The 15,566-nt window shown below is 40.0% G+C and overlaps 1 protein-coding gene across 2 annotated transcripts; it reads right to left on the bottom strand.

The window, feature by feature from the left end:
- Positions 1–2,468: 2,468 nt before the first annotated feature.
- LOC112396262 (protein pitchfork-like) lies at positions 2,469–8,341 on the bottom strand. 2 transcript variants are annotated; one of them, XM_024739943.1, is made up of 6 exons: positions 8,323–8,341; positions 7,929–8,071; positions 7,214–7,312; positions 6,345–6,475; positions 3,578–3,695; positions 2,469–2,537 (listed from the first exon to the last, which is right to left on the bottom strand). In XM_024739943.1, exons 1-6 carry the CDS (start codon positions 8,339–8,341, stop codon positions 2,469–2,471), a joined length of 579 nt encoding a protein of 192 aa, XP_024595711.1. The 2 variants fall into 2 exon arrangements, with proteins under 2 accessions (XP_024595711.1, XP_024595712.1); XM_024739944.1 differs by lacking the exon at positions 7,214–7,312.
- Between the last annotated feature and the right edge of the window lie 7,225 nt (positions 8,342–15,566).

The following is a 15,566-nucleotide window of genomic DNA, read 5'->3' as shown; positions in this document are numbered from 1 at the left end:
CACCCAGAAGTGAAGGCTTCTGTGCCAATATCGGTAGAGACAACCCACCAGTGACACCTGAGAGTGAAGGTTTTTGTGCCAATATCAGTGGAGACAGTGGCAGTGGTGGAGAAAGTGGTGGTGATGGAGGAAGTTGTGGAGGTGACGGTGATGGGGGCAGTGGAGGAGATGAAGGTTTCTGCACTGGCGAAGCAGATGGTATTTATAGCAATCCTAAAGACACCACCAAGTTCCAACCAGTGTGTTGGAGGCAAGACCTTCCACTTCCAGTGTGCTCAGGGTCTGGTGTTCCACCAGAACTGCAAGTGTTGTAATTGGCCTTCAATTTAAAATGTTGGAAAAATTCTACTTTGCTGCAAATTCTCTTGTGCTGCATGTCAAACTTAATCTTCCAATACTCCATGTAGTCTACATATTATATCAATCTATCTGTCAATTTGGAAGCCCTACCTTACTAAAGCAGAATTATATTTAGGTGTTACTCCATTAAGATCTAAAAAAAACTGTAAACCCCTTGAACAAAATCCATATGTAAAATAAATGACACTGTATGCTTTATTTTTTGTACTCATTTGTATTTTTTCTTAAGTACTTGTATATACAATTAAGCATTTCAAGGGACCCTGGAGGTTAACTGAAGCTATAGTAAAATTTTTACTTTTTGTCAAATCAGATTACTATTTTAGAAAGGGGAGTTGCCTTCCCTGGCAAAAGCCTTGAGAGTATGAACCAAAAAACAGTGTGAAAGATGTTCTCTCATCCCTGTCAATATCCTCCAAAGAAGGGGCCCAAGACCCTAAGTCAGAAAAAATAATGAATGCTAAATTACCACCTCTGAAAAAAGCAGCATGTGTGTGGATCCAAAGGAGAAAAGGGAGGGAGGTGTGTAAAAGCGGCGAGAAATGTTAATCTTGATTTATCTCAAGTCATAAAAATACTTCTTAAGCTTCCGTGGTGGCGCAGTGGTTGAGAGTCCGCCTGCCAATGCAGGGGACACGGGCTCGTGCCCCGGTCCGGGAAGATCCCACATGCCGCAGAGTGGCTGGGCCCGTGAGCCATGGCCGCTGAGCCTGCGTGTCCAGAGCCTGTGCTCCACAATTGGGAGAGGCCACAGCAGTGAGAGGCCCACGTACCAAAAAAAAACCCGACTTCTTGACAAGATAATAGAAATCTTTAAATGATCAGATTAAATGAAGTAAAAGTTTTTAGACTGAGGTATATTTAGCATTATCTCAATATTCTAATTTGATTTCCAGTGGACTTGTCTTTCACCGTTTTTCTTCAGAAGATCTTGGCCGCTAAGGAATTAGGCCTCTCAGCATCATACTCCCAATAGGTTTCAACTCCTAGTGCTTCTTTCACCAGCTAACACTTATCATATGCTGACCCTGAAGAGTACATCAGGCTACAGCTTTTTGAGACACTAGCAGTATCTCACTCTTTGGTATCCCGACACATGAAGACTTGCCATTGGTCTGATAAATACTAAGAAGGCTAAGTAGGCACAAAGGGACCTTCCCATTAAAAGATAAGGTAGACTATACTTAATGCCCTTTCTGAAGGAACCATACTTGAGTTATTTCAGTTTGTGCTGGAAGGAAAAGGCCTGTCTCCCAGGCCAGTGTCTAGATAAGTACATTGAATGTGGCTGCTATGAGTTCTGACCTTAACACACCTAGAGTAACTTGTAAGGCTTCAGGGCATCATTCAAACTGGGAGTGGGGAACAGATCCAATCCATTAGCCTCCCTTGGGAGTCCTTCTCATACTTCAGTCCAGGCTCAAGAAGCCAGTAAGTGAATTTATTTTGATTCTTGCTGTATCCCCAGTGTTTGTCACTCTGTCTGATGAATGGTAGGAACTCAATACGATGATGACTGAAAGACTAAATAGATGATGTAATGGGAAAGGGGGTATATTTTGATTCTGTGAGTTTTACACAAATCTGGGAAAGGCAATCAAATCAGGACCTCCCCAATCCATGCTGGGGAACTCAGACACTTGGAAGAGCTCCTAAAACCTAAATATTAACTCTTCCTTTAAGTATCCTCTGCATCTAGCAAGCCCCAATACAAGGCCAAGCAAGCCATCCAAATCCTTGATATGTATAGACTAACGGTCACCTATCACGAGGGCTAGTGATAGAAAACATAAAACTCATGCCTGGGAATTAGAGCTAGAGGGCAGGGACCCACAAGTATTTCAGTAAAGTGAAACCACCCCACTGAACACTCTGTAGAAACCCCCTTGACCCATCCACATGTATACACAACAAACCAGCACATGGAGAGAGAGCCCTCCGAACTAGTCTTTATGCTGTCATATAGTAGTTATGAGCCCCTTGCCCCTCCCTGTGCCTCATGCTGGCAGACAGGCGGGCCAGAGCAATGCAGAAGGACAAGAGCAGCTCTGTCCTCAATCCTGGAGAGTCTGTGGTCAGGAGGAGCATGTGAAGGTAGTCACAGCTTTTCAGTTGTAATACAGGCTTAGGTAGGCCACACGGTTCCGATGCTTTCTAAAGTCTTTGTCTGTGGGCAGCTGCAGTGAAAGAATATTTTCTAGGTCAATATTCAAATGAGAACCCTCTGCCTCTGGTCTTCCCGGCTGTGCAAAACAGAACTGTACGTTATAGCTGTTGTGGCCTAGCTGAACCCCAACTGCATGGTAACCTAGCCTTAGTGAGTCTCTCAACATTGCTTTGTACATCTACTCTTTGTCATCTTACTCTGGAATATATCATTCTAGGAATTATTTTCTACTTGGTAAATTGTCAAGTATAGCTGGTAAACTTCTTGAAAATGAAGATTATGTGTTTAATACTTGAATGTTACCCATAGGCACAATGATGTTAATACGTTTGGCGTTTAATAAATATTTGTAGAATTAATCCAAAGTTCCACTAGGGGAAAAAAGGCACCTCCTGAATTATGATAGCTGACATGGATTGAGAGCATTTATTATGTTACAGGTACTGTGCTAAATGCTTTTCTACAATATCTCAATCTTTACTACTTTATCAGATTGAGTCTATTACTATATCCATTTTAAAGATAAGCAAACTGAGGCTTAGAATAGTTAGAGGACTTGCACAGGATCACAAAACAAGCAAATATGGAACTAGTATTTGAATCCAGTCAGTCTGTCCCTGAAATTCATGTTCTTGCCAGAAGGATCCACAGCCCCTTGATGATCTAATAAGCAAGTGGTGTGATGGAAAGAACACTGGCTTAGGACTCACAAGACCTAGATTCAAGTTGAGTAACTTCTACAAGCCACTTAATTCATCTGAGCCTCAGTTTTCTCCTCAGTCATAGAGGGATAAGTATCTCGGACTACTATAGATTATTTGAGAACTAAATAAGAAAATGTGACTTGTTTGCTCACACGCACATTTAAAAATCAAGTGAAATTGTGTAACTCTCCAAAAAGATCCCCATATGCATATACACACAAAACTGTGCAAGTAATTTCAGGGGGACAATGATTTCTTGAAGCTTATTCACAGACTCCTGGTTAAGAATCACTGATATACATGGAAGTGTTGGGTAAAGGGCTCCATAGAAGTCCAATCCTATTACCTCTGCTCTCAATGTTCTTTTCTGTAGACATGGAACCTGAGCCCAGTCTGGAGATCCAAATTTCATTGGCCAGGTGACTTTTTTGGGTGGCTTTATCTCTGGGTTGTATGTGGTGGGGCTAGAAACAAAAACACAAAACATCATATGTAATGAGTTAGTGGCCATATATGAATTTCTACCTCTGATCTAGAGTCCTAACTTTTTGGGGAAAGGCAGCCAACTGATTAACATAGGATTCCTTTACCTTTTAATGTATTTCTAACTAAGTTTTAGCGTTCAAGATATCTAGTCTTGACAAAGTGAAAATCAACTCTATTTTAAAATATTTCCAGAACTTCAGTATCCTTAGCTGAGAGACCATAAGTTCCCAGAAATGGTGGGTAATAAAAGACAGCTAACACAGTGATGCATAAGTACTGCTCATGATATAAAATTGAGGATAAAAGTGCAGTGCTAATTTAAAGTTATCAGTAATCTAGGGACAGCAAAGCAGAACCAGGTGAAATTTCTTGATAATAGGATTATTTAATAATTGCCTTTGTTCATAACACTTTGTCTTTTGGTGTGGACTCTTTGCTGTGGAAATAACACATAGAATGGATGAGGGAATCAAGATTCAACATCTCCACTTCCTTACTACAACCTTGAAAAAGTTACACTCACTCTCTGATCCTTGGATTTCTCACCAGTAAAAGAAAGACCTTGTGGCTGTATCAATTTACATTCCCACCAAAAGTGCAAGAGTGTTCCCTTTTCTCCACACTCTCTCCAGCATTTATTGTTTCTAGAACTTTTGATGATGGCCATTCTGACCGGCGTGAAATGATATCTCATTGTAGTTTTGATTTGCATTTCTCTAATGATTAATGATGTAATGATGTTGAGCATTCTTTCATGTGTTTGTTGACAATCTGTATATCTTCTTTGGAGAAATGTCTATTTAGGTCTTCTGCCCATTTTTGGATTGGGTTGTTTTTTTGTTATTGAGCTGCATAAGCTGCCTGTAAATCTTAGAGATTAATCCTTTGTCAGTTGCTTCATTTGCAAATATTTTCTCCCATTCTGAGGTTTGGTGGAATGTAAATTGATACAGCCACTATGGAGGACAGTATGGAGGTTCCTTAAAAAACTACAAATAGAACTACCATACGACCCAGCAATCTCACTACTTGCCATATACCCTGAGAAAACCATAATTCAAAAAGAGTCATGTACCACAATGTTTATTGCAGCACTATTTACAATAGCCAGGACATGGAAGCAACCTAAATGTCCATAATCAGATGAAAGGATAAAAAAGATGTGGCACATATACACAATGGACTATTACTCAGCCATAAAAAGAAACAAAATTGAGATATTTGTAGTGAGGTGGATGGACCTAGAGTCTGTCATACAGAGTGAAGTAAGTCAGAAAGAAAAAAAACATATACCGTATGTTAACACATATATATGGAATCTAAGAAAAAAAGGTCATGAAGAACCTAGGGGTAAGACAGGAAAAAAGACACAGACCTACTAGAGAATGGACTTGAGGATATGGGGAGGGGGAAGTGTAAGCTGTGACAAAGTGAGAGAGTGGCATGGACATATATACACTACCAAACATAAAATAGATAGCTAGTGGGAAGCAGCCGCATAGCACAGGGAGATCAGCTCCGTGGTTTGTGACCACCTAGAGGTGTGGGATAGGGAGGGTGGGAGGGAAGGAGATGCAAGAGGGAAGAGATATGGGAACGTGTGTATGTGTATAGCTGATTCACTTTGTTATAGAGCAGAAACTAACACACCATTGTAAAGCAATTATACTCCAATAAAGATTTTAAATAAATACATTAATTAATTAAATTAAATTTAAAAAAAAAAAAGAAAGAAAGAACTTGACCCTTTGCCCTACAATTCCACACATTCTGAAAGCCTTCCTAAAGCACTTAGAATTCCTCCCTTGGTCTACTAGGCCTACGTATTCTAGTCCCACCCCTCCTCCTATGTTCTCATTTCCTCCTTGCTCACTGCACTCTAGCCAAACTAATCTTCTTTCTTTTTTCCTCACACCAAATTCCTTCCCAGCTTATAGCATTCACACTTGCTATTCCTCCTCTCTGAGAAGCTCTGGGCCCAGATCTTCACAGGGCCAGCTCAGTCTTGTCATTGTGATTTCAGATAGTGTCATTTCCCCAAAAAGACCTATCTTGACAATCCTTGCCAAAGTAGATTCCAGTGCACCACTCTGTATGATATCATCATCCTGTTTGATTTTATTCAGCACATCACCAGGTCACCAGACTTCCTGATGCACCCATGACAGCCCTAGTTTATGGCTACCATCTTGGTATAATTGACACCCTTTCATTCTGAGAAGTGTCACTGTCTGACTAACAAATAATATGGTCACTCTCCTTATTATCATTGATATTTTCTTGTTTATTTGCTTCTCGTTGTTTGGACTCTAGAATATAAGCTCTAAAATATAAGAATATAGGAATAAGAATATAAGAATCTAGAATATAAGACATCAGGAATCTTGTGTGTTGGGTTTAACGCAAAATCTCTGAACCCTACAAATCTGCCTGGCCTTCAATAAATATTTATTGAATGAATCACTATACTCTACAATTTTATAATTCTAGAGACCTGGAAAGCAAGAGGTTGAATCTTTAAAGATAGATGATTTCTTATTTAGAGGTCATGGTTGGGATGAAACCCCTTTTTGTACTTCCTTTCCTATTGCTATTTGTTGAAGTGCACCAGAAAAAGGGACACATACCCAGGATAGCAAGAGTCCTTTGAGTATGTCCTAAATCGAGGCAGCAAAGAATTAAATGGAGCAAAATTGTGTTTGTGTTTTTGCTCTCGAGGATTGACTGTCTGGTACATGCCTGGGTAAGGTGTCATATCCTGTTTTCAAGAAAAAGACCAATATTTTATATATATATATATATATATATATATGTACATACACACACACACACATGAAAAGCCTTCTAAGTAGAGAAAACAAAATCATCCTTTTCCTGTTCATGTATCAGCTATGGTTTAGAAACAAGCCTATAGTAGGTAGAAAACTAAGATAAGGGTATGGTTCAGCTACCTAAATGTACCTAAAGCTTAGGATGTAGAAATAAACCTATAGTGGGTAGAGAGCCAAGGTAACTTATTGCAGCTACTACCCCCACCATCCCACTCAGAGATTCTTTTAGAGCCAGTATCCCTCTCCTTGAGCTTAATTGTCAAGAAAATGTCCAACAAGAGATTAAGAGCCTATACTGAAGACTTGAAGTCCAATCACACAAAAGGGTGAAGAAGTTCGATTTTATTTTTAACTGACAAGATAATATGATGCATATAAACAAAGCTTCCAGTATTTTAACATCAGGTGTCTCAAGACTGAAGCCTTGCCTTGGTACCATTCATTCTGAGAATTGTTATCCACTCTCCCAGGATACTCACACACACATTTGAAATGCTAACATCCAAGCTTTTCTGATAGGCTTCTTAGTAGCTTTTGCCCAAATGACTTTTTTTCTTGAATTTCAGGGCATATTCTTTACATAACCTCCAGCTTTGCTCCCCAGTGCAAATACACACAGCAATATGGATCACACTAAAATCTAAGCACATTCAGCCATTTCTCACCTTGTTAATTGGCTTAAACCTCACGGCTGTTCTGGCTCCAAAAGCATATCCTTTTATACTGGTCGGGATCTTAGAGAGGTTGTATGCCAAGCCATACCTCTTCCGGTAGTATATAGAAAACAAAGAAAAAACATACATAGAGAACATTATAGTTATTAAAACAGAGTGAACTTAGAGTATTCCTGAATCTTCTCTGCCACAGTTGCTCTTTCTTGATTCCTCTGCATCAAGACTATACAAGCAATTACATAAGTAACAGAGGCAACTCTACAAAGGAATGTGGCTGGATAGGTAGAGTGAATGACATTTCTCTACTTCCAGTGAATCCACTCCTCTGAGCCCCACAGAGATGAATCTGCTGTAATGCAACTGTCAGTCTGATTATATGATTTCATAAGCTGACCTACCAGCACAGCCACAGTCCAGATTTGGACTAAGGGGAGCTATTGAGTCACTTGCCTTTGGAGGTAGGAATAGAGTCTCTTTTGGTGAGGACTGTACTGGGGACCGCATGAGGCCAAGGCTTGCGTTTGGTGGGAGGCAAAAAGGGAGCAACTGTCCTTTGATTTCTGATATTGGCCCTGACAGCTGGTTTCAGAGGGCAATTTCTCATGTTGGGACCCTGAAGGTCAAAAATCCCATAGAGTTTTTCTTCCAGGAAACTTGGGTATCCTTAGATACCTTGAGACCCACCTAAGGCAAGGTGAATACTCACATCTTCTGCTATGTAACATCCAGGCCCTCTGTTGGGTTCTCCCCTAAAAGGGAGAAACTTGTTCCCCAACAAGCTTGGGGGACAGGAGTGAGGAAAGACCTTCCTCTGTTGACATGTTCCAAAGGAGTAGTTAACCAGCGGCTCTGAAGATCAAGAAAGAGGAGAAACTCCACATGAGGGAAGACCCCTGGTCTAAGTGAGAGCTTGGGGGCGGGTGGGGTGTAGGGAGGCGGGGCAGAGCTCTTAAGAGCAGGCCCAGCTCTTCACAAAAACCAGATCAACTCCATGTAAGGGGGTGAAGCGCATTTTCCTTCCCTTCGCCCTTCTTCTTTCACAGCCTCCCTACTCTTCCTCTTGCCTCTACTCTTGACTCCTCCATTACAGTCCTCCTTACCTGCTTTATTGAAGCACATCTCAGCAGTGCCACCAGGGCCAGAGTTTGTGTACTGCATTACCTAGGAAACAGAGGTGGGGCTGGTCAGCCCCAGCTGCCAACTCCCAGAGAGGAGCGGCTCTGAGCTAGCCTACTCAGCAAGTGGGGAATCCTGCAGAGCCACCCTTGGGGCAGGAACTGCACGTCCAAGGCCAGGAGCCCAGGGAAGTGAAAATTCTGCAGCTGGGCAAGAGGTAGGGGGTTTGCTGGATCTGAGGTTGTAGGCTGAAAAGCTTTGGAAGCTGGGCCACCAGAAATGCACTGCTGAAGAAGGAGGTACCCCCATGTTCAGGATGCCCTGAAATCCAGGCTACTAGGTTCAGGGATGTAGGAAAACACAGTCTCTGCAGTGGTGGCCTATGGGGGTGGGATTCCTGGGAAATGCTCAGAAGAGGGGAGTTGGGGACCTAGTGGAGCCCAGAAAGTTCTGTATTAGGCCTCTCTTAGACACATTTTCCCTTTTCTTCAAGCAATTCCCATCAGGTTACCTCCTTCTACCCCTAAGTGGTGCTCGAGGCTTTAAAAGGTCTGGAATCCTTAGGGGAACAGTTAGAGTGCAGTGGAATCACAGAAGTACTTAATAGTTTAAATTTAGGGGTAGTTACTTAAGTCACAGTTTCCTCACCTCTAAATTGGGAACAATAATTCCTCTTTATAGGGTTGTTGAGAAGATTAAGATAACAGAATTAAAGCAGTTCATTGCCTGGTGCTTGGTAGATGACAATGCAAGAGATTATTGTTACTGAAATAGTATCTAGCTAGCTTAGGAGCACTCCCATCCTAACCCAAGAAGAAATATCAGCGTGTATGATGACTTCTTTACCTTTGTCCTAGATATTAACACTAACTTGTTATCACTTGATTTTAGGATAACTTTAGGAGTTGTCAGGTGTGAGAGGCAACAAGATGCAGTGTGATTGGTACATTCTACCTTTGGCTTCTAAGGATGATCTTGGGATCCACACATACCCAAGGCTAGCACAGTCTACAGGGATGATTTTATAGCTCTAATATAGGGGCTCCAAAAGAGGTAATACTGAGTCCTAGAGGATATCTTGGAAACTTGTAGAAGTGTTTTGCTTGTTAGAAATTACTGAGGCGATGCTCCTGGTCAATGGGCCAGGGAAGCTGGATACCTGTAGCTCATTGCCCAGTTACACAGTGAATTGTGTCAAGTCGTATATAACATTCAAATGTCTTCCTGGCCTCTACAAAAATAACTGATTTTATCTGACATATATAGCAACATTGAAGAAGTTTGTTTTTTTTTTAACCAAATAATGCAGAAAGCCCAGTAATATAGGAGAAGGTCTTATGAGAAACAAAGCTTAATTGGAATAAAAATATGGTCTCAACATTATTGCACAATTTGCTTCAAGCCTCCTTTCCACTCAAAATATAATTACAGTAAAAATTATGGTAAACAAAATGTAAAGAGATGTAGTATTAATTTGATAATTTTCACTTTCTTTAATATTTTAAGGAAATTAATATTTTTAATACAGTGGTTTTTGAAAATTAGTGTTTACATTATTAGTGACATGAAACATGTCTCACAAAGTACTTTGAAATTATGGCAACATATTCCCTCATTGGTAGATTGGTTTGCTTCAAGATAATCCTCCAGGTGAGAAGAGATAGAAAAAACAGACTCAATAAAGCATATATATTTCAAGACATCAGAGATATACCGAAGAAGAAAGAACCTGCAGGACCAAGATTCCGGAGGGAGGGGTAGCCCAAAGTGGTGAGCCCAACAGTTGATGCTGCTGTTCCCTTTGAACATTCGCTAATTAAAAAGCTTGTTGACATAAAAAGGAACGAAATTAGGTCATTTGTAGAGACGTGGATGGATTTAGAGACTGTCATACAGAGTGAGGTAAGTCAGAAAGAGAAAAGCAAATATCGTATATTAACGCATATATGTGGAACCTAGAAAAATGGTACAGATGAATCAGTTTTCAGGGCAGAAATAGAGACACAGATGCAGAGAACAAATATATGGACACCAAGGGGGAAATGCGGTGGGGTGGGGGGTGGGGTGGTATGATGAATTGGGAGATTGGGATTGACATATATACACTAATATGTATAAAATAGATAATTAATAAGAACCTGTTGTATAAAAATATAAATAAAAAAAATAAAATAAATTTAAAAAATAATAATTTTTAAAAAACCTGGTGGAGAAGCAGAGGATTTGAGCAGAAACTTGAGCAGATGGTCTCTGAAAGATGGGGAGCAAAAATTAGGCTGACCATGGGGGAGGGGAGACTGGAAAACACCCTGGACTTTTTGTTAGAACTCTAAAGAAATACACCTCAGGAATAAAAGTAAGTAAGAACTAGAGCAGCTCTCAAAAAATCCTGAAATTCAGCTTTGTATCATCTCAGTCCCCAGCTGCATTAAGATGATCTATTTCTACCCTTACTGCGTACCAGAAACAAAAGTAATTCATCTATTAGCATAACATCATCCGAGACTCAAATAATTTTTATAACTTTTTTATGCAAAATGTTTGGCATTCAATATAAAACAACCACTCCTACAAAAAAGAAAAAAAGTAGAAATAAACCCCAAGGAAATCCAGAGATTAGTGTGGACTTTAAGATCAAGTGCAGAATTTAAAATACCTGTACTTGGCTTTAGATTTTAGAAGAAGGCTGAAGATTGCAGCATGAACATAGGAAGCAAAAGAAAACAAGGAAATTTGTGATCATGAAGCAAATTCTTGGTTTCTGAGGTAAGAAGCTAAAAGAAAAAGATAGATTAGACCCTAAAAACAAAACCAATAGAGATCTCAGTGTACTCAGGGAAAGATAAAATTTCCCCATCAGTCTTTATGTTTATGTTACTCATATAACACACAACAGGGTCCACCTTCATCCAGACTGATGCAAATGTATCAACTTTTCATTAAAGTCAATCCAGACATAGTACAGTCAAAGATAGACTGTCTGTATGTTATGTATATCTCCTGTATTACTATTTGTGGAATGGTAAAATTCAGAAGCTAAGCAGAATTTCAGGTAGCTCCAAGGATTGTCAAGAATCATTGAATCTTTAAATGATGGATTATTTTGAATGATAATCATGTGCAAAGGAAACTTTGCAGGTGACCACTTAGAACAGAAGAATAGTTAGACAAAGTTTTATATGTAGCCACTTTTGATGAAGACCTTAAAGAATTCAGCAATTCCTGTCATGTATATTTCTAACCATAGTGATAGCATAAAGAAGATGCCTGATATTTATGGAGACTATCTGTTACAGATTTATGAGATAGTTATCTGCTTTCCTCATTTGACTATGTATGAGGCCATTGTAAGAATTATGATTCTAGGGAACCACTTGTTCTGTTGCAGTGGTCTAATTGAATGGGGATAAGTAGATTCAACATTTTGTATAATGTTTTAAATAGATTTTTGTCTCATTTCACATATATACAATAGAATATTACTCAGCCATAAAAAGAAATGAAATTGAGTTATTTGTAGTGAGGTGGATGGACCTAGAGTCTGTCATACAGAGTGAAGTAAGTCAGAAAGAGAAAGACAAATATCGTATGCTAACACATATATATGGAATTCAAGAAAAAAAATGTCATGAACAACCTAAGGGTAAGACAGGAATAAAGACACAGACCTACTAGAGAATGGACTTGAGGATATGGGGAGGGGGAAGGGTAAGTTGTGACAAAGTGAGAGAGTGGCATGGACATATATACACTACCAAACGTAAAATAGATAGCTAGTGGGAAGCAGCCGCATAGCACAGGGAGATCAACTTGGTGCTTTGTGACCACCTAGAGGTGTGGGATAGGGAGGGTGGGAGGGAGGGAGATGCAAGAGGGAAGAGATATGGGAACATATGCATATGTATAACTGATTCACTTTGTTATAAAGCAGAAACTAACACACCATTGTAAAGTAATTATACTCCAATAAAGATGTAAAAATAAATAAAAATGTGTTGGATTTAACAGTAATATATCAATACAGCAATTGGTAAAAGCTGATAATTGTATTTAAGAAACAAAATGAAAAGATGGAGAATTTTAGATGTAAAACAGAAGCAAATAAAAATTGTAGAAATTAAAAGTGCTGTCACCAAAAGTAATAACTGAATGCATGAAGAACAGAAGATTATAAAAGGTGAAAAAATTAATGAAATGGAAAATTAATCAAAAGAAGGTACTCAGACTGAAGCCTGGAGAGGCAAAGACAGAATATACAGAGGCAGATGAGAAACAATGAAAAGTTCTAACACAGTTGTATTTGGAGTTCCACAAGGAATGAAGAGAGAAAGAATGTGGCAGATGCAAGAGTTGAAGAGATAATTGTTAAGAATATTTCTGAACTGATGAAGAACATTGAACCAGAGATTAACAAATGCTACAATCTTAAGCAAAACAAATACAAGGAAAACTTCATTTGGTCATATCATAGTAAAACTGATGAAAACCTAAAAAGAACGATTTGAAATTGGCCAGATAAAAAAGGCAGGTTACTTTTAAAGAAGCAACAAGAAGCCTGGAGGGTAACTCTTCAACAGAAAAAAAGAGAAGCCAGGAGACAATGGAATGGTATTTTTAAGTGCTAAAGAAATAACAGTAAAAGGATGGAATATATATCCCATATGAAAACTAACAGAAACAAAGTTAATGTATGCGTACCAAGAGTATGAGGGACATAGAAAGGCTGAGGAATTACTTCAGACTGAGGGATACTGATGAACATAATGTAATGCAACATTTATTCCTGGATAGGATCCTGAATGAGATAGCAGAAATATGTAGTTGGGACAGTTGGCAAATCTGAATAGGGTCTGTGGATTTAATGATAGTGTTTACCAGTGTTGATTTTCAGATTGGTATGGTTGTATGATCATGATTTATGAGAGAATCTCTGGGAGAGTAACAGTAGAGTTTTTAGGGAGAAGGGGGAATCATTTCAGAAAAAGTATGTATATATGGAAAGAGAGAGACAGAGAAGTAACATTTAACAATTGAGGAATTTGGGTGAGGGGGATAAGGAAATTCTTTGTACTGTTTTTGCAGCTTTTCTTTAAATTTGAAACTTTCAAAATAATAATTAAAAATATATATGTATCAGGTATCATTATGAGAGTGAACAACAAAGCCAATATATGGGAGAATATATAAGCAAAAAAGCATCTGAACCTGCAATATACAATAAAGTATCCACTACCCATATGTAGCTATTGAGCACTTGAAATGTGGTTAGTCAAAATTGGGATGTATATAAGTGAAAAATGCACACTAGATTTAAAAACTTAGAATGAAAACGAAGTGTACAAATTATGTCTTTAATAATGTTGTATTGGTTACATGTTGAACCGATGATAGTTAGATATAATTGGTTAAATAAAACATATAGTAAAATTAACTTCATATGCTACTTTTTACACTTTTTAATGTAGCTATTGGAAAGTTTAAAATTAAGACATTTGTTCAAATTGTATTTCCATTGGATAGTGCTGATCTAGAAGATATAAACCTCTCTTACAGATCAATAAGGAAAAACAACCTAATTTTAAAATTTGATAAAAGACTTGAATGCACACCACAGAAAAAAGAACATCCAAATGACCAGTAAACATAAAAACTGCTCAAAGTCAGTAGTCAAAAGGAAATGCAAATTAAAATCACAATGACATATCCACCTGATGGCTAAAACTATAAAGATGGAGAATAGTGCTAATGATGTGAAATAACTGGAAAGCTTCAATACACTTTTAGTATAAGGGTAAATTGATACATTCACTTTGGAGAACTAATAGTATTTACTGAAGCTGGACATAGACCTCTCTGTGACCTAATAATTTCTACTCCTTGATATCTACTTAGCAGAAATGCATACAGTTGTGTTCCAAAAACATGTATTGATACAAGAACATTGAAAGCAAAGTTACCCATAATAGTCCCCAAACTGGAACAAGTGAACGTCCATTAGCATTAAAACGGGACCTTCAAGATGGCGGAGGAGTAAGACATGGAGATCACCTTCCTCCCCAAAAATACGTCAGAAATACATCGACATGTGGAGCAACTCCTACAGAACACCTACTGAACGCTAGCAGAAGACCTCAGACTTCCCAAAAGGCAAGAAACTCCCCACGTACCTGGGTAGGGAAAAGAAAAAAGAAAAACCAGAGACAAAAGAATAGGGACAGGACCTGCACCTCTGGGAGGGAGCTGTGAAGGAGGAAAGGTTTCCACACACTAGGAAGCCCCTTCACTGGCAGAGCCAGGGGGTGGGTGGGCAGCGGGGAGGGTGGGAAGCTTCGGAGCCATGGAGGAGAGCACAGCAACAGGGGTGCAGAGAGCAAAGTGGAGAGATTCCCGCACAGAGGATCAGTGCTGAACAGCACTCACCAGCCTGAGAGGCTTGTCTGCTCACCCGCCGGGGGCGGGTGGGGGCTGGGAGCTGAGGCTCAGTCTTTGGAGGTCAGATCTCAGTGAGACACTGGGGTTGGCTGCGTCAACACAGACTGAAGGGGACTAGTGCACCACTGCTAGCCGGGAGGGAGTCTGGGAAAAAATAAGGACCTGCCTAAGAGGCAAGAGACCATTGTTTCCGGGTACACGAGGAGAGGGGATTCAGAGCACTGCCTAAATGAGCTCCAGAAATGGGCACGAGCCACGGCTATCAGCGCAGACACCAGAGAAGGTCATGAAACACTAAGGCTGCCACTGCAGCCACCAAGAAGCCTATGTGCAAGCACAGGTCACTATCCACACCTCCCCTCCTGGGAGCCTGTGCAGCTTGCCACTGCCAGGGTCCCGTGGTCTAGGAACAACTTCCCTGGGAGGACACATGGCATGCCTCAGACTGTTGCAATGTCATGCCAGCCTCTGCCACCGCAGGCTTGTCCTGCATTCCGTACCCCTCCCTCCCCCCTGCCTGAGTGAGCCAGAGCCCCTTAATCAGCCACTACTTTAACCCCGTCCTGTCTGGGCAGGGAAGAGACACCCTCAGGCAACCTACACACATAGGCAGGGCCAAATCCAAAGCTGAGCCCCAGGAGCTGTGTGAAAAAAGAACAGAAAGGGAAATTTCTCCAGCAGCCTCAGGAGCAGCAAATTAAATCTCCAGAGTCAAAGTGATGTACCCTGCATCTGTGGAAAACCTGAATAGAAAATGAATCATCCCAATATCAAGGTGGTGGACTTTGGCAGCAAC

This window comes from Neophocaena asiaeorientalis, unplaced genomic scaffold, assembly GCF_003031525.2.
Source record: "Neophocaena asiaeorientalis asiaeorientalis breed wild unplaced genomic scaffold, Neophocaena_asiaeorientalis_V1.1 scaffold733, whole genome shotgun sequence".
Classification (NCBI taxonomy): domain Eukaryota; kingdom Metazoa; phylum Chordata; class Mammalia; order Artiodactyla; family Phocoenidae; genus Neophocaena; species Neophocaena asiaeorientalis.
Note: the sequence above shows the minus strand (reverse complement) of the source record. Positions and strands in the feature narration are given on the sequence as shown.

Excerpts from the sequence above, each read along its gene's own strand:
- LOC112396262 (XM_024739943.1), bottom strand. Across the intron at positions 3,696-6,344 it reads AAGGACTCTTGCTATCCTGG|CCCCACCACATACAACCCAG; the intron begins GTATGTGTCCCT and ends TTTTGTTTCTAG. Across the intron at positions 2,538-3,577 it reads AAAGAACATTGAGAGCAGAG|CTGCCCACAGACAAAGACTT; the intron begins GTAATAGGATTG and ends CTTTCACTGCAG.